Source organism: Drosophila bipectinata, chromosome 2L (assembly GCF_030179905.1).
Source record: "Drosophila bipectinata strain 14024-0381.07 chromosome 2L, DbipHiC1v2, whole genome shotgun sequence".
NCBI classification, from domain to species: Eukaryota; Metazoa; Arthropoda; class Insecta; order Diptera; family Drosophilidae; genus Drosophila; species Drosophila bipectinata.
In genome coordinates this window covers 2,004,912-2,024,719 of record NC_091736.1, presented here as the reverse complement: position 1 = coordinate 2,024,719, position 19,808 = coordinate 2,004,912, and the positions used below count along the sequence as shown (strand labels likewise).

Below are 19,808 nucleotides of genomic sequence, written 5' to 3'. Positions count from 1 at the left end.
GTCTTTCAACTCAACACTGACCTGTAATCCCAGTTAACCGTTTTACTTTCTCCACTTTCCTTGTACTGCCTGTCATAAAATTCACCTCCAAGCTCCGAATCGTTCAGGGCGACTTCCATCAACTTAATCTACCCGAATAATACCCTGGGGACGGGGGAACTGCTAAAAATGATAAAAAGAGTTGAGCCACTGACCGAGAGACACCCAAAAATGACAAAAAAAAAAACCAACCAACTCCAGTTACTCAGCTAGTTGGGCCTTTGTTGTTGGTTATCCTGTCCGGATTGTTGTTGTTGTTGCTGTTGTGTTATTGTGTTTGTTGTTGATGCTTTTTTTCCCTGTTGTTGGTAGACAACGTTGTTATTTATGACAATTTCATTGTCTTGTCCACTTGCTGCCCTTTTTATTTCCGTCTTTGCCTTTTGCTTATTTACTGCCACACACTCATACACACACACACACACCGACACAAAGCTCTCCAGATAGATGGCAGGACCAGGGAGCTGGAGCAGGAGCGAGTGTGCTTTTGTGTAGCATACTTTTGTGCGCGCGGCGTTATCAAACGTTTTCCGCGCTGTTACTCCTAGGATTCGATGTATTTTTTTCGTACCCCGCCATCTCTGGACTAGGACATCTTTTTAAACAGCTCTATCTGTGTGTCCTGTGTGTCTGTGTGAGTGTCTGTCTATGTCTGGTGTGCGTAAGGCCTGTTATCAGTGGCACAGAACTCATCGGGCCCATTGATGGAAAGTTTGAGTGAGTTTTGGGCGCAAACTGAGTTTGAGCGAAAGAGAGGAAAAGGACTCTCGGCCAAAACTCGACTTCTGTTTACACTTCTGGAAGAGCAGCAAGCAGGCCGCGGAGAGGCAAGGAGCCAACGGAGTCCTGCCAATTGTTGCGAGCCTTGTGTACCGAGGACCCTTTGTTGTTGTGGGAGAAAGCTTGCTGAAAACCCTGGCCGACAAACACACCAGGCACCCGCACCAGGACCCGCACCAGCACACACACACACACTCTGATATTTATGTATAACCAATTCGTGTACTTTTTTTTTTTTCGGCAGCAGCATTTGTTCAAAAATTTATGAAGCTTCTCTGCTCGGGCAAAAGTGGCTTAGGAATTTATTTAATTAACCCCAGACTGCCAAGAAGCAGAGAAACCACGGCAACAGCACTGCCAACTTTCCCCCTTTCGTTTCTCTGTGTGTGTGTATGTGTGTGTGTGACAGCAAAATTGTCCTTTAAGTGTTTTATGAGTGGGGCATGATTTGAAATGATTTCTATTTCTGTGTTGTGTTTCTGTCTATTTTTTTTTTTTGTCGTTGTTGTTGTTGTTATGTGCTCCAATTCCCATACAAACACACATGCAGACTGACTTTTTTTTTCAAAAAAACACGTGGATGTGAGGTCCTCGTGTATACGCAAACGAAACAATAGCTGGCTAAAAAGGACGAAGAGCAAAACACAGTCGGGAGAAATAAACTTGCAACTTGTTTGCGCTTTCCATCCCAGGGCCGGGGTTGGGGATGGGGATGGGGATGCCTGCCTGCTGATTAGAAATGCTTTTGATGTAAAAACGTATGATGATGAAAATCCGTTAACCAAGCGCACCGAGTCCTGCGGCTTTGGCGCTGCGGCAAGTGCAGTTGTTAGTGCCGTGCAACCTGATTCCAGGATAATGAGCAATTAAGAAACTTTCCGCCTTTGTTTGCCAATTGAAACTTGGACACTGCTAGCAACTTGCAACTTTTAGATCTGCACTTTACTTTCCAATTTAGAAATCAAAGCGAATACAGAACTCAACTACAAAATATAGCTATAATTAAAACTTTAAAGGGGCTTCTGGCTCTGAAATGAAATTGCACATGCCAGGATACTTGGCTAGGTGAAAATTAATTTCCCTCGGCACATTCTGGAGTGTATACAGTTACAATTTCAGGTTTACACCTCCAGGTGTTTGCCTGGCTTCCATAAACTATTTGCTGACCGCACAACAATTCCGACGTTTATTAATTGCTCCTTTCTCACATTTCAACGTTATTAAAAAGGCAAAACAAAGCAGGAAAAGCGGAAAAGTTTATGGGGATAATTTTCCATTTTATGCATAGTAACTTTTCTTTTAAGGATCAGAGCCGAGAAAGGTTATCCTGGTGGTGTGTGGTGTAGTGGCGTGGGTACTTTATGCATTCCCTCATGGCTTCATATACATGGCTTCTATTCTTTTTTTTTCCCAGCGATTCCCGTGAGACTTTGAGCATGGCCTTCACCCCCGGCACCCGATGTGCCTACTTGTGCCCCTCCCGGTTTCGTCCTTTCAAGTCCTTTGCATGTGTTAAACCAAAAAAGTTGTAAATCTTCCAACTTACGTTTAGTGCAACAAAGTCGCGCTTTCATATGATGAACATAAAAGTGTAAGCAACACAGAAAACAAAAAAAAAAATAAAAAGAAGACAGGACCTTACTCACACATGCACAAGGACAAAGGACGAGAGAGAGAGAACTGGGTAACGGTTAAGTTAGTGCCGGGGAGAAAGCGCCGAGCTCGACAGAATTCCATGCTGGCGACGAAGATGTTGTTAAAATAAAATAGAAACGAAGGCAAACGCAGGACTGGCAATAAAAAGTGCGTAAGGAGAAAAATAGAAAATGACAGAGCGGGCCAGAGAGTGGGTGGTGCGAGTGGGTGGTGGTAGCGGGCAACGATGACGATGTCGAAATTAATACGAAGGAATCACATTAAAACTTCCACAAGCAGCCAAGGCGGACAAGGAGCAAGGACTTCACCGTGGAGCTGAAGCTCTCGTCTTCAGAGAAGCTTTTCGGTTGGGTTAAAGACGAAACATATTGTGCGTAGACGCCAGCAAAAAAGGACGAACAGGACGACCCACCAATACACACACACACACACAATACCAACACAAACACAGACAACGTGTTTAGGTTTAAGTGTTTTGTGCTGCAGGTTGATGACGGGGGTTGTATTCGGGATTTTGGATTCTCGCAGACAGATAGACACCCACACCCACACCAACACCCACACCCATACGCACACCCACCCACGTGTATACACACGCAAAGTGGAGCGATTTCGACAACTCCATTCGAATTTATATTTGTACTCGTATGGGTGAGTGCGTGTGTGTGTGTGGAATAAAGGTATACTCACACATGCAAGCGAATAACTTTTCGCATTCAAAACCACTCGATAAGGATAATTACTCCTTAAACACTTGAACTTTTCTCAAAAAACAATTAAAAAAGAGTGAAAGATTTCTTTATTTAACTAACTTGATTATTTAAAGTGCATTTTTTATTAATATCCTTTTTGTTTATAAATCTATTAAACAATTTTAATATTTACCCATTGCCTGTGGGCATCTAACAAAACTCACAAACGAAACCCAAACTTTAACTAAATATTTATTTAACCCGAAGCCACAGAGCGAAAATAGAAATAATTTAAAAAAAAAACTAACTTTAAAGATTAAACACAATAATTTCAATTTGGAAAATATCATAAAATAATGGCCATTTTCGTGGAAATATTATTCCTGCTTTGTGAATAAACAAATAAATTGAAAGTCGCCAGCAGGACACATAAATCAAAATACAAATGTTGAGGTAATAAATTCAATATTCCGATTCTATGTTGTTGGAACATGCAGATTAGGCCCCAAAAAGTGGCCCCAAATTTTTTATTTTCCATCTACCATTTGTTTGTCCTTAATAAGCTCCCTTTTCCAAGACCTTTAACAGCCTTAAAGCCTCCAAAGCCCTCCGATGTTCAGTTTTCCCCGCTTGGGATGTGTCATTCGAGCTCCATCCGTCGTCTCATGTTCCCGGGCTTTCATGTCCTTCGGTCCCCACTCATCCCATCCAACTATCGATGGGCTGCGGCCCAATTTTTAAACTACAAGTCCTAAAATGAGAACTAGGCGTAGTCAAGCAAAATGATTGATGAAAAATCTGCGTGTGTACACAACTTGCCACTCAACACGACGGCACACAGTGCCACAGACACAGTGCCACACACTCGCACACCCCGACGCACATGTACATGACCACTTACGCCCACTTAGACACGCCGCGTCCTGGTTGCTTTTTTTTTCTCCATTTTCCATTTTTTTTTTTCGCTTTTTGGCCATTTTTGTTGTATGTGTGGCTGCTGCTTTTGGCCAGTTGTTAGTTTGGCAGAAAAGTTTTCCTCCCTTTTGGCCAAATTGAATGATAAGGAGGCAAGAGGGAGCCCAGCTAAAAGAAAACTTTGTCTTGGCCAACTGATTGATAGCAGTGCAAATGCTTAAATGTTAATTGCACGAGGGAGGGTACTTTTCACTCCCAAAACCACAAAACTGCAATTTTGTATGCAATCCCAGCCATGGCAACAATCTCAGCACAATGGATTCGCCATTGAAGTTGTGTTACAATTAAAATTTTAATTATCGCATCACTCGTATAAATTCCCGATTTCAAGAGAGTGCTTCGCCAATAAATGTATGGATGTCCTGATTACGATTCCAATAAAACAATCAGTCAGAGCTCAAGTAAAAGGGCAAAAACCAGGATTACGAAAGCGAAAAAAAATGTGCAAGGAAGTGGAACTAACAGCGCAGAAAAGGGAAATCGCCTGGGATTTCCCCTCTTGCCAGTTTCGAGAAAATTGCTTCGATTCGTGAAGATAACTGTCAGAAGCAACAGTTTATAAGCCAAATACACAGCCAAGCTGCAGTTGGCTGCCAAAAGGATTTTTGGCAATTCGTTGCAGATCCTTATGCATTCCACAATTTTATCACAAACCGAATTCAATAATTTTCTGTATGGCTTACCGCAAATCAAATGAAATTGTTTTCACATCAGGCTGAACCAAGAAACAGAATATCACCCAGATTGTTGTGTTTCCTAGTCTGGTAGTAAAATAATTTTAATTTGCTCACAGGACATGGAGGTAGCTGGCACAGGATGTTGAACAGGCGCAACAATTATACGAAAATCGAGTCGAGTCGAGTGGGGAAAAGTCGTAATACACTTTTAAGCTGTTGCACCAGAGCGAGTGCATTGGTTTTTGGAGCCAAAAAAGGACGAAGCAAGAAACAGGATAAAGGATATCGGGGTGCGGGGGGGGAATGCAAGTGAATTCGGAGGCGAAGAGAGCAACAATTTGGTTCAGAATGAATGTTTACCTTGGTTCGTTTAAGCAAACATTTTTAATTGGATATTTAATTTAATGAATTTCTCTTCCTCTCTGGATATTTTTATTTCAAATATATTTATTTATTTTCTTCAGGTTTTGATGTTGTTTTCGATTCTGAACACACTTCGAGCTGAAGTTCGGGATACGCACCACACACACAAACACACGCACAGACACTTACACACACTTGTACGCGCGGGAGCTGCCACAATCAGAGTATTCTGTTAAGGGGAGTTCAGTTAACTGGCACTCGCCGCCCCCCTATTTGTTTATTTTCGAATTGGAGTTTTTCGGTTTATTTTTTTTGTCGATTTTTTTTAGATTTAGTTGGCTGCTTGGTGAGTTGATTCAGGGGGTTACCCGCTGGTCGCCTCCTCTCTGCACAAACAGCTGAACAGCTAACGGTACACACACGCCAAGGCAGGCGAATCGCGGCAGCTCGGAGAAAGTGCGTCCTGTCTGGTTGTACCCTAACGACTTAATGCGCTCAACGCAGCTTTTCACACGGTCATGGACCAGCAGCAGCAGCATCAGCAGCAGAGCCCGTTCACGACGCAGCATCCACACGGCCAGGCGGCGACGAGCCGAACAGCTTCCAGCCGACAGGATCCGAGCGCCCTCCCAAATTGAGTGAGTCAGCCATCTGGCCCAGTGTCCTGGCCCACAAAACTCACTCAAAATGCCGGAGTGAAAGCTGCCCTGGAATGTTTACAGTCGAGCTGCGACGTCGACGTGAGCGTGGGCAGCTGGAGCAGCATCAGTGGCAACGGCAGGCGTCGCTGGTCAATGTCTCTATACCTGCGAAAATAATGGACATCGACTTGGACACGACAAGATGCACTGCCAGAAATAATTGACAGAAATGAATAAAATATTAAAATTCTATACTTAGATAAGAGATATTTCTTATGATTTAGGCCTACAAAAAAATAACTATAGATCATTTTAGATATTTTTTTTTTATAGATACTATACTAATTTTAGATTTTTTTAATTTTTAAAATTTGTCTTCAAATTAAAAATCTATTTTTCTTAATCTTATATACTTGATATTTTTTTATATATTTTTTCGATACCCATTCCAGATCCTCCAACTCTAAAGCAATACCTGCTACTCTTCCTGCTAACTACACTATCCCTGTTACTTATTAAAAATGGGAATCTTAAGGATCTTAATCATCAATTTTGGTATTAAAGAACTCATACATACCTTAATTTTCATAAAAAAAAAGAATAATTACTTAGCAGGATTATTTTCAGGACTTCTAGATATGGCTACCTCTAGATTTATTACCTTACCTAGATTTCTTTCCTTCCTTACCTCTAGATTCCTTACTTTTGACCTTATTCATAATTTTGTCCATAATATCAATAATTTTAAACAGTATTAAAATGATATATGATTTTTTTGTTTAATATTCGCATCAGATAAAGTGTCTTTTAACAATAAATCTTCCCCAACGACCTGTTTTAAAAGAATTTACCATTTTTAAACAGCATCGCAAAACTTAATTAATTAACAAGCGATAATAGTGCCTGATTCGGAGCTTTAAGGACTCGTGTCAAAGAAAAAGGTTATAGTTAATGGCTGTCCAATATTTTTGGCAACAAAAAACAGCGACAGCTGTGCCGCTTATACAGGACTATAAAAAATCGTCGCCCCCCTCTCGAAAAATATATACCGATACACAAATCATATCAGATATCCCAGCTGGCCTTGAAAAAATCGCAGAATTTCCACTGGCCACTGCAATAGGGCTTACAGGATAACAGCTCACGAGCATGAATTATAGAAACCAATAAAATTAAGTGCATTAATTTATTCTGTTGCTGGACTGTTGTTGTCGGACTATAAAATGAAACTTGGCACTTCCAAAGCCAAGGGCAAAATAATCAAATATAACAAAAGCGGTAACCGGATTAAACGTTGATGCATGCTGCACATACTACAATATATTTGTAAGGATTCGCACACACACTTGAAAGCCAGTGGGCAGCTTAATTTCGATTAGTGGGGGCCAAGGATGCAGGAATCAAATCTGAAAAGGACACTTGATTAATTGTATTAATTGGAGTTTAAGTGGAACAAATGAAAATGCATTTTAAATCGATTTTCATTAAAATAAGTGATCCATCAAGATGATTATGGATTTGTGGCGATGATTAGAAGCTGTTTATTAAATCAAAATAATTAAGAGGAAAATTTTAAAGCTTATCTTTGGAGAACACAGATTTTGAGGTGACTTTTGGTTCTTTCTTCTTTGGTTTTTAAATCCTTTAATATTTGAACATAAAGGTGTGTTTATAGAATTTTGTGAACTAGATTCACTTCTCTAAACTTTATTTTACACATCTAAATTTAAATAACAAAACTAGAAAGAATATAAAACAGAATATTTCATTTCGAGGAAACCGCCAAAAATTATTCATGTTTTAAAAAAGTGTTGGAAAGCGTTCCTATAGCTGATCCAACAACCCTACTATAGTTTGTGTCCAAGCTAAGAATGTCACATAAACATTATTTAAATCTTAATTTCTTGGAATATAAAATTTACCTTGAATTGTTTAGTAAATTTAAATTATAAGTTAGCACATTAAACTTTACATATATTTATAGAAAAAAAAAACAAAGGATAAATGGTATACCTCGTTCTTTTATTGAACATATCAACCGGAAACCATTAAATTCATTTTTCTGCTCAAATAAATACAAGCATTATTTGCTGAGAAACAAATGAAATGTTATATTAATCTCACACTTGAACATTTTAATTTAAATAACAAGTATAATTGCTATTTTTTTAAATAATTTTGAAGATTTTGCTTTTAAAGGTTATTGGACTTCTTTGGGGATGAACACAGTAATCAAAGATCCTGTAAGATGTATCTGTAAGATTTTATCATATTATATGCGTTAAAATTATGTTTGTTTAATGATTTTAACTAAATGCTAGCACTAACCATACAACCACATGTTGACGGACCGGTCCGAATATATATTGGATGGAAGGTAATGAAAGCTAATCCTAACAAAAACCTTTTACCTTAAAGATCTGGTAACTCTCTTGTTGAAAAATTTAAAATAAGCTTAATTATTGTGCTTTTCCGAGCGCGCCAGCTCAAGTGTTGAAAAACTTTGAAAGTTCTCCGGTATGAACTAGTTCCTCATATACGAACCGGGTATGGACAAAATCGCGTCTGTTAGGACAGCTGTTCTGTTAAGCTTAAGACTGTTAAGCGACAGTGGGCATCATGAGCAATTCGGAATCAAGATTGTGTTGGCTTTTGTTTTTTTTTTCTTCGAACTTTCAAACGGTGCGGACGTGCGGGCGGTTGTTGCGCGGCTTCTCGTTTCTCGTATCGAAGAAAAAGCTCGCACGTGCGACGCTTGCGAAAAAAAAAAATAAATAATAATAATATTGAGAGGGCACAGATAAAGTATCGCAAAGATAAAGATTATGCTGCGGCCAGGAGAGCCGAGTGCGAAATTCAAATAAATTACCAATTACGACAACAGTGCAACAAAATAATAAAAAATAATAATAATAATTTGCTGGCGCAAAAACGAAGATTTATAAATAGTGCAACAACAACAACAACAAGAAAAACAAGAGCCCAGGCACAATAAGAATTTGTCAGGCGGCGTTTCTTCTCCATCCCTACTACATCTCCCTCTCTCTCTCTCTCGTCGCTGCTGTCTGTCCTGTGTGTTGGTGTGTCTCCGCGTCGGTGTGCGGTGTCCGTGCGTGAGTGCTGCGTTGGTGTTAGTTAGTGCTTGTGGCTTTGCATCCGAAAGATAAAAAAAAAAAAAAAAAAGTTTTGAGAAGAAAAATGAAATACATAAATTGAAATTAAGAAATTGCGCCGAGAAGAATATATATCCATCGTTTATGGCTAAAATTTAGCAAGTGCCCGAGAATATAGCGAAAAGTGCGCATAACCGAAAAAAAGAAAAAGCCGGCCGATATATATTTCTAAAAATAAAAACCGAAATAATATCGAAATATTCTAAACACGCGACAAAAATCGCCACCAGGGGGTGTGCGTGTGTGTGCCTGGGGAGGCCCTGAAGATGAAAAGCCGTCGGTGAAATGTATCTAAGTATCTAAGAAGTTCACTTGCCGGCCAAAACCAAAACAAAACCCAATCCACAAATGTGCCAATCCAACCATCAACATTCTAAACTTAATCACTGACTAAAATGGATCACTAGCGACTAGGGCCAATCGAGATCTGAATCTGAATCGGAATCGCCTGCGAAAATGACCGAGTACGTGACGATCAATACCGTTCTGAAAAAATACCAGACGAGTGCCACCAAGTCGCTCCAGGGGCCCGGGCATGCCCTCAATGCCGCCGCCGCCGGTGGTGTCCTGGACATCCTGCCCAACGGATCCTGCCGGAGCGACAGTCCCGAGCTGGGCCTCAGCAACGGCAAGTGCATGCCGCCGTCGCCGGTGGTGGCGCTGATCAAGAAGGAGATACTCAGCTCACCGGAGCCGCAGGACCTCCATCATGAGTGCACCTCGCGCGGCACACCGCCCCAGCCGCAGATCTACTCGCCGGCCACACCGCCGCGGGAGCTCTCCCAGCCGATCCTGTCGGTGGCGGATGCGGGATGCGGCGAACTGTACGAAACGAAGCTGGAGGGCAAGACCATTGGATGCTTCTCGGTGGGCGGCGAACTGCGCCTGTGCCTGCCGCAGTTCCTCAACAACGTCCTCAACGACTTCACGCTGGAGCAGATCAACCGGAGCTTCGACGAGCTGGGCATATACTGTTCGCAGTGCACCCCCGCCCAGCTGGTGGAGTTCAAGGCGGCCAAGATCCTGCCGTCGGACGTCAAGGCCAGCGGCCTGATCACCCGCACCGATGCCGAACGCCTCTGCGCCGCTCTGCTCCACAAATCGGACCGGAATAGCTACGTTTCGATCGAGAGCCTGGCCAAGGGGGCCCTCAGCTTCCGGGTGTATCACAAGTGCTTTGGCAGATGCGAGGGAATCTGCACCCCGGACATGTACTCCTTCCAGAAGCCGAGCTGCATCAAGTGCCTGGAGTGCGACGGCTGGTTCTCGCCCCAGAAGTTCGTCGGACACGTGGACCGGAAGCCCGAGAATCAGACCTGTCACTGGGGATTCGATTCCCGAAACTGGCACGACTACCTTCATGTGGCGCTCGATGTGGAGAACCGTGAAAAGTACCAGATCATCCTGGATCAGCTCAAGGAGGTGGAAATCAAGGAGATGCACAAGGCAATGGATCATATTAAAAGAAAGGTATGGGGGTTATGAAGATAGAAGCTATCATAATCTTAAGAAATTAGCTTTGTAAATATATGGTATTTTTATAAGGAAATTCTAGTCTTAGAAACTAAATATTATCTATGAGATATGTATGCTAATAGCTAAGTTTTAGTATCTGTTTCTAAATCAAAATTATGTTTGTAAATATCTCCAATAATAAAAATTTTATTGACTCCATATTCGGAGCCCCCACTTCCCATTCATTCCGATCTTCTTTGACGACAGTTTTAAAATAAAAAAAAAACCCTACAGCACAAAAATCTAAAAACAAATTTCACTTATAAATAATTATAATAATAATTATTATAATTTCAATGCAGCTGCAATTTTTATGGCGCTCATTCTCCCCTTTTTTGTAGTTTGGGTAGGCCAGTTTTTTGTGATTATTTATTTAAACTACTTAATTTTGTGCTTAAACAGCATTCACCAAATATTTCCATACAAAAAATCATTAAATTATAAATTCTCCCTATTTTTTTTTTAATTTTTGTTTGCTGTATTAAATTTTTTTGGCTTATTTTTTTGCTGCAAGCTGCGGTTGCCAATGCGTCTGCCACCGCCTGGCCGTGGAAATCGACAAGTTTGTTGGACGAGGCGGCCGCATCGCAACAATTGGAGCTTATTTTTAGCTTGTAGCTCAATTTATTCGCTCAACCGACGCCATCTGGATGGGATCCCTTCAGAGATACCCTATAGTTAGTATAGGAACTAGAACTTACTAGAAAAAATATGACTAAATAGTATTTGTTTGAAGGATTCTGAGATATTCTAATAAAAGACCATCTCTAAGGATCTCTGCTTAAGCAGGTGACGAACTACATGCAGTAATATTTTAATTAAAAATTTTAATAGGTATTCTATAATTCCCAACTATAAAGAACTATAATTCTTTGATTTCTGTACTCGTGTGTGTTCCATGAAAAATCCGCTTCGACCAGCTTCAATGTTAAATATTCAGCAAATAATAATAATGAGCCGAGAGAGGGCTGTTCGGGCTATACGCTCTGGATGGATGTGGATGGATGTAGGGAGGGGTAGGCTGGTAAAAAAAAATAAAAATAAATCGCAAACCGGTTGCCAACATTGTCTGCTGTTGTGCAGTGTCTCGTCTCTGTACTTTGCTCTCGGGGTTTCGGTTTCGGTTTTGGTCTGGGTCTGGGTCTGGCTGGGTGGATGTATTTTCTGTCTGGCGAGCTCTACTCTGATCCGGTCCGGTCCTATTGGATTCATCTCAACAGGGCACCGCACAGCAGAGCAGAGGGAGAGATCCCGGGAGCGGGAATCGGACTGGAAGTCAAAGTCGTTGCGCAGTCGCAGTCGTAAAAAAAAATAACAAAAACAAACGGCTTGCGGCACATTTGTTGCGCAAAAAAAATAAAGAAAACAAGGGGGGAATTGAAAATATCAGAAGAACTCTTAATATTATATGAAGCGACAAAAAAAAAATCAAGAAAAATAATAACAAGGCAAGTTTAATTAGTTGGAGAAGAGGGAGCAGAGCTAATTGCGTTATCACTTCGATGGAATAAAATAGTAGAGATCTGTCTGGAAACAGTTTCTGGCTTGGCAACTGAACACTTTTAAAGCCAATCCCTTTTTTGTACCTTTTTGAAAGGGAGGCCTTTGTTTTTAAAGAGGGGGTATAGGGTTAATTTTTTAGAAAAAAAGGTATATTTTTTAAATATATATTTATAAAAAAATATTTATTGAATGAGATATTATAGTGCGATTTCTTAAGAAATACGGAAATCAATGCTTTCTATCTTATAATATTGTATTCTGGCATGAGTGCACATCATAAATAAAAGCAAGGATCATCTAAATCTCCAAAATAATAACTAAATTGTTAGATAATACTACTATTTGGTTTATTTAAATTTCGATTTTTGCGAGGACTTTAAAGTAAAACATTTAAAAAATACGAATTTTCACAAAAAAGTGTTTATTTCTTAATATAAAATTATAAATATAAAGAAATTAAACAAAAACATCAATTTTACCAGTGGAACTATATTTGGAAATATTGTTTTTAATTTAAAATTAATCCCTACAGTAGTTTGATAGTTATGAATGGCTTTCCGACTTTGAAAGTCGGTAATGATGATGATAGCACCTTCAATGTTGGAAAAAATTCCTCAAAAAAACCAAATAACGAGAATAAAACTAGTCACTTCCCTATTATGCGATAAAAATATCTAACTTCCCTATACTTCAAGACTTCCCTCTGAGATTAGCTTGAAATATTCTTAATTCTTCTTAAAAAAATAATTCTTGAAGATATTCTTGAAATATAGCTTGACATTCACAACATTCATACAACCTTAGACATTCATTTAAAATAAAAAGAAATTTTAATAATTTTTTTTTAAACCCTATTAAACCCTATTCCCCCCTTTAAGGGAGAGGCCAGAGACCAAGCCAGGCTATATGATCGAAGGGCATGACACGAGTGCAGCGTGTGTTTTCCAACAAGCTCACCTTAAAAACTGTCAATTGATAGTCTCCCAAGTCTAGACGCCCTTCTGCCAGAGGCGTGACTAATCAGATCACAATCTTTGGACTTTCGCTGCTTTCCCCTTTAGCCCCTCCAAGCACCCCTCCCCAACTTATATAATCAATGGCTATATCTCCTGAATTGGACTTTGTTTTTGAAGACCAAGAATTTAAATTTCAAGTCGCAAAATTTTTCGGATTTTAAAATCATGTTTTGAAATCAGGCTTATTGTTTGTTATGGCGCCGCCAACAGGTTTATATTTTCGTTATACTTATACGCTGCTGCTTATCGCTCATAAAATTTCCAAATTTATGCTAATCTCTTTAATAAACGTATGTATTTTTTTTTTGTCATTCATCGTGTTTTTCTGGTTGTCCGAATTCGAATCCACACGGAATCCATGGCACAGCACGTTTCTGAATCGCACAGACACACAAAAAAGTTTCAGACTCTTCGAGAGCTCCTAGTAGCTTATCAATGTGTTTTTTTTTCGGTTTATTCTGATTCGACCCTCTGGTGATAAGGTTTTCGCTCTGTTAGCCACGTCTCGGCAAAAACTTGAATCGAAACTGGGTATTCGTTTATTTTCCCCATCTAGCCAAAGATTAAATAAAATTTTTGTTTTGATAAGAAACAGAAACGGTTAGGGTTAGTGGGGGGTTTATGTTGCCACCTTGGGTTTACGGGGCGTATGGGTGTTTTATGATCACTCATACGCCATGTGGGGGGAGGGCCTTTCTTAAAGTAAAATTTGAAAAACAATAGAACGGCTTAAAATATTTATTGGATCTTGTTATAAAACATCTATTCTAATACCACTTTTATCTCTTAAATCCCCAACCATCTGACTGATCTCCACTAATTGCTTCGTAAATCAGTCCAACAAAAAGCTCTCTCCATAGCCTGATGGATATTTCCCATCTAGCAACCTTGGCCATATTTTTTAGCTGGCAGGCAGGAGGGACTTTGCATTTTCCAGTTTGCAGCCGTCTCCAGTCTATGCTGCTGCCAGCTGTCAGTTGGCGATTTGATAAGCGCGATAAGCAAAGAGCGATCTCTTTCAGAACCTCCCAACCAGGCAGCACTCTAGCCGGACAGTCCCCTCTCCAGTGGATTGGCCTGTGGGCAGGTCTCGAGACCGATCCACCATCCGACTTGTCATGTGATGTTCGCTTGTTCTTTCGCTCGGCTGATCTCTGCTGTTTTTCTTTATTTTTTAGATTTTTTTTCTATATTATTATTAGCAAAAAACTAAAGACACACGACAAGGCGGGAGATGGTAGACAGTAGGGGCTAAAAGGCCTCTTCAAAATAAAAATTCTTCAGAGAAAGAGGGTCTCTTCTTTTCTTAATATTTTAATATTATTTTAGGTTCTATAAAAATTTTAAAAAATATTAAAATAATATTTATTTTATAGACCACTGTAGATTACATTTTTTTTCATCTTTCCCTGAAGGTGCGGCCTTCTAGTCTCATTCTAGAGGAGTACAAGGTGCTCTAGGATTGAGGTAAGGGGTAGGATGTTTGGCTGGCAGGAAAGGTGTACTCCTTCTGGCTGGAACATCGTTTTGCTTTTTTGCATACATTTATCGGCGCCGTTTACCTTCTCGATGCTGTTGTTCCTGCTTGTACATATAGTCCCCCTCCACCTGGTTGCAGCTCTTTCTGGAGACAGGTGTGTGCCATCGTCTGCATTGCTCTAAAGACTCCTCTTTTTTTATAGCCAACCTCTTTTTTTTACGCGTTGTCTATCGCTGATCTTACATCTAAATAGGCTGACGTGCTTCGTGTTGCTGTTGTGGTTGTATGGGGCTTGTTATTGCAGTTCCGTTGGTGGGCTACTCTACACACACCCCACCTCTGATAACCCTTCTCTCCTTAGACTATAACCAGATTTTTAGACCCGTCTCGACTCATTCTCGTGTTTATTTTAATTAAAGCTTAACACATATTTAAACGTTAGCTTTTGATTATCCATCGATTTGAATGATTTTATTGGTTTTGCCTTTATTTGAGAGCAAAGAGTAAAAATTAGTGAAAATATTTAAACAGCCCAAACGTGTTTAAACAATTTATTTGGGCACGAACTCAAGATAACTGAGATGATATAGAGGTAGAAATTATTATGTAAAGGTGTAGTTATAAGGATAAGTATAGTTAAGGTTTATTTAGTATAGTACTTAATATAAGAACCATTAAGACCTCGATCTGATCTCGTTCTCATTGTTAATTGTTGTTGTTATTCCTAAGCCATCGTATTTATTTATATTTTCATTTCTATAGATTCTATATTGTAGAATATTTGAATCTCAAATCGCACAAAAAACGAGGTCGCCCTGGTTACAATTTTCTTATCAGGCGTATATTTTTCTCCCCGCCTCTGCTGGAAAACTAATCACTTTCAGTAGTCTGTTGACTATATCTCTGGATTCCCTGGCGCTCTGGAATACTCCCGGCCCCGTTATCCAGCTATCTAGACCGGGGTCAGCGTTAACCCACGTCTAAGCGTCTTATTCTCCGCCAGACGTGACAAAATTTGCATGGCGATTAAATCGCGACGGTGTCTCTTAGTCTCTCTGTCTCTCGGGGAAGTTATCTGAAATCTTTCAGCTTTGGGGCCAGAAATTTGTGTTGTTTGGCGCATTGTTTACCAGCCATTTCCTAGTGCCATTTCCCATCTCTCCACGGCTGCGCTTGTCCAGCATTTCCGTCGTGGAGTGGAGTGGAGATGGCCCAGGGGGAGGTAATATAGTTTACACCTGGCACAGGTGACGGGCAATGACGACTTGCTTCACTGGTTAGGCTTGCAAAAAAATAAAAAATAAAAAGGGGAAGGGGCTTCTAGTCTGGTTCTGGGTCTTGAACTCGTTTGCTTCCTTCCTGGCTTCCTATTTGCTTAACGGTCTCTACAACAAGTGCTTTTCTTTCCCGCAACAATCATCGCTAATTGGGCCCAGACCCAGACATAATAGATCTTGGATTGTTTGACGTTATTTTGACAATTTTTGCAATATTTTTTGGCAAGTCTGTATGGAGTACACACTTTCTAAACTTTTTATTTTTTAAATTTTTAAATAATTAAAGCATTTTAATACCAATTCCCACGCTCTGGCATTGCCTTTCAAAAAATTGTATTCATTTGCGAATTTGAGATTGAAATCAAATGAATGATTGGCCATAGAATGAATTTGATATCTTTTGGCTGCCAACTTGGCCTCCAGCTCGTCCAATTTAGACCACTTGAAACCATATAGCCAGCCCCCCTATAGAGTGATATACATACACCCCCTTTCGACTGTAATTTTGTGATTGACAGCTGTTGTAACTCGAAACTTGACATTCGTTTTATGGGGCAGTTTGATAATGATGATGCATGATGCAGCTTCTGTTTAGAACTAGGTCCCCTTACCCCTTCCCCTCCCTCTGTCTGTCTTACATCTTAATCTTGATCCCCCCCGGGGCCGCACAACTTTCACACGCGATGTTGCCACAATGACGACAGAATCTACGAAAAAGTTCCACAACAATTGCTGTGTTTTTGGCGGCTATGGTGTTTTGAATTTCAACGGCTACTCGTGTTGAGCACTCGGACTGAGACTGGGTCTCGGAATGGGTCTGGGGAATGGGGAATGGGAGAAATTCTAGACGTTTAAATGTCAGTGTATGGCTGTCACTGTTGCAGCCGCCTGTCAGTGCGCATGAGTGAACATTGCACAGCAACTAAAGCAACAAAGTCAACGTCAATTGTACATTTTTGTGCGACATGGCGGCAAAAAGCAACAACAACAACCAAGCTTCCACCCACTCTGCCACCCTGCCGCTCTGCCCCGCCAACCACCTGGTAGCTCGGCTTGTTGTAAATGATATTGTCGTCACACCAATACAAATACCACTCGCAGCACCACCAGACGAAGGCATTTGCATAGTGACTGCCACAATGTTGTTGCTGCAATGCCGCACCTACCTCCAGCACCCTCCCGCCTCTCTATTTCCTGCCCCCCACCATAGCTGGGTAGTAGACTTTATGGGAAAACATGGACCATATCGGAGCTTTATGATAATGACATTGAAAAGGCTTAGAGTGGGGACTATACTAATATTAGTAAGAGACTAGTCTACTTTAGGTCCTGAACCCGATCCTATATGGTCTATATACTTCTGACAAATCCAGGGAATTTCAGATTCGTTAATTGCCCATCAGTCTATGACCTGGGTCTGTTGTTGATACCCTCCAAATACCCATCCGACCACCTTGCACCTTTCCCCCCCCCCCCAGTCAGTGTTGCACTTTGTTGTGGTCGCAGTCAGCGAACTATAAAAAGCGTATACATTGTTGCGCCTCCCACTCAGACCCCCTACCCCCGCTGGTTTGCTTATTTTTCTTGTTTTAATTGGTGCACGCAAATGGGGCACATAACCTCAAAGTGGCTATAAGCCCGAACCCTCGAAACCCAACCGCTTTGCACCTTCCCCGAGTTCCAAGTTCCGAGGCAGAGAGCTCGCGATGATAATGATGATGGTTGTGATGGGAATGACGTAGATTTTGCCGGGTCTTCCTGTCTGTATAGGCCCCCTCCTCCTCCCTATTACACAGCCCTCTCTCCCCCCTCATTGCAGCTCCATCTGTGGGCCGGGGAGGTCTCTCGGAACGGGCACGCGACTGGCGACTTGCGATGTCGAGACTCGAGACTCTCGCCGCTTAATGAAATATTAGAAGCTGACAGGGCGACGAAGACGACACCCAAAGTGGGGTTGCCAAAGGGGTAGGGTGGTGGGTAAGGGTAAGGGTGTAAGGTAGGGTAAGGGTATCCAGCAACGTAGCTGCTTCACGTAATTATAACGTAACGTGCCCAAGAGACGACAATGTTGCCGGCGAGCATGGGTGTTTGTAGCTGTAATTAATGAAACGTTTGCAGCAATCCGGCCAGCTCTTTGGGCCAAACTTTCTTTCAAAAAACTGGAAAGAAATAAAAAAAATATTTAAAATTAATTTAATATTTATTATAAATTAAAAAAAAAGAAACTTAAAGCCCTCTTGTATGAGATTCTTAGAGATCTACAGGCAGCTCTTTCTTTAACTCATCATTCTTATCTTGAGCTTAATTTTTAATTATTTAAGTTTAATACATTTTTATATTTTTCAAGGCAATTATTAATTTTTTTGTTACCATTTAGGGTCAGATTTTTTTTCTAAGTGCATAAGTAAGCAATGTTTACGGAAATGTCGAGACAGCGCAAGCCAAGCAAGCGACCTCTTTATTGAGCCCTCACCCTGCACTTTCCTCCCAGTCCGCCCCCAGCCGCCTCCCACTTCTTCCTACTAGTCACCACTTGCCCCTGCCCCCTACATATGCCACTGTCTACTGCTACTTCTTCTTCTTCTTTGCGCACTTGACGCCGTATTGTGCAATGTATTGACTTTTTACACGTGACAGGCAATTGACGAGTTGCCATTGTTGTTGCTGCAAGCTGCCTTGCTGACTGCTGCCTGCTGCCAGCTCGTGTTGCTGCTGCTTGTTGCTGTTGCCGGCATGTGTCTGGGGCATCGCACGTCTAATTGCTACTGCTGCTGCTGCTGTCGTCTGCTATGGCAGTTGCCTGACCCTTTTGCCTGCTCATGTCTAAATGAATAATTATGAATTCTCGTAGATTCTCCAGAGGTTTTCTTGGCCCTTTGACCCCATCAGTAGTGTAGACTGGAGGTTGCAACCACTACTGATGTTGCTACTGTTTATTAATTTCAAGTCCTTGAAACCTCTACCCTTACCTCTAAGGACAACTCCTTTCTTGTGTTTTAGCTTCAAGTGTCTGCTACTTAATTTTGATTGCTGGCCAGTGATAGTAGGACCCAGCCCAACATCTGCTGCCCCCCATCCATGTTCGAAAGTTGCAACTTGTTGGCATTGCCGCTGGCCACGCCCCGACAATCGCCTACTTTGCGCCTCAATTATGCCAATTGCCGCTGCAGCGGAGCCATGACCTTAAAAAGGCAACATGGAAATTGTCTGAGTCGCTGGCTCGTTTCAGTTGCCGCCTTCGCAGCCCCTCCCCATCGTTTTTACGCTGCCCCTGCCCCAGCCCCTGCCAGTGCCACTGCCACAGTCTTCTTTGAAAATACTGCAGCTGTTTGATGTGCGTTGCTGTCGTCGCAGTTGCTGTTGCAGTTGCTGTGGCAGTTTGTAGTCTGGTGATGTCTGCCCGAGACATTTGGGGGTACAGAGAAAGAAAAATGCACTACTCTCATTAATTTTGAGTTTAAAAATTCAGAAAATATAGAAAACTAAAGCTTATAAAGCATAAATGTCTTTAAAAATAATCCTAAATTCCTCTCTATATTGTATATATTTTTCCAAGTGTCTGTAGCTCGAGTTATGCAATTTGGCCGGCCAAGAAAACACAATACGATAGACCAAGAGACCGAGAAGGGAGAGCCAACAAATTTTGGCTAAATATTTTAAGTGGTTCTGGCCATGCGCTCTAAGGTTGGCTCGAAACTTAACGCATTTGACCCACTAACCACCAGGCAGCCAACGGTCCAACAGCCCACAGATGGAGGGAAAATGCCGCCCCGGCCCGACCAGACGAGACCAGACCATGGCCAAGCAATTTTCCATCAGTTTTTGTTTTTCACAGTCGCATTTTCAAGTTAATTACGCCCCGGATTGTTGTCATTCATAAGAGTTCTCGTTGGTAGAAGAGGGAGGCGGATGGATGAGTCAGTCACCTTGCCTATGTATCCCACTGATCAGAAAACCAATTGAAATCAGTTCACAACTCATGCAAATTTCTCGAGAAATTCATACGAAAAAGTGTCTTTTT

General features: G+C 41.2%; 2 protein-coding genes across 8 annotated transcripts in view; one reads left to right on the top strand and one right to left on the bottom strand.

Annotated features, from left to right (window-relative positions):
• The window catches only part of nAChRalpha6 (nicotinic acetylcholine receptor alpha6), a 90,946-nt gene extending 85,258 nt beyond the window's left edge, over positions 1-5,688 (bottom strand). For 6 of the 7 annotated variants that reach the window (XM_070276764.1, XM_070276762.1, XM_070276760.1 and 3 more), the window contains exon 1: positions 5,180-5,688. The gene's annotated coding sequence lies outside the window, so the exon portion shown is untranslated. The remainder of the gene's footprint in view (positions 1-5,179) is intronic. The other variant, XM_043212662.2, reaches the window with a different exon arrangement.
• A 2,789-nt stretch (positions 5,689-8,477) lies between these two features.
• Snoo (Sno oncogene) overlaps positions 8,478-19,808 on the top strand; it is a 76,762-nt gene continuing 65,431 nt past the window's right edge. Inside the window, exon 1 of the mRNA XM_070276832.1 lies at positions 8,478-10,466. Coding sequence (XP_070132933.1) covers positions 9,453-10,466 — 1,014 coding nt within the window. The 5' untranslated portion in view covers positions 8,478-9,452. The remainder of the gene's footprint in view (positions 10,467-19,808) is intronic.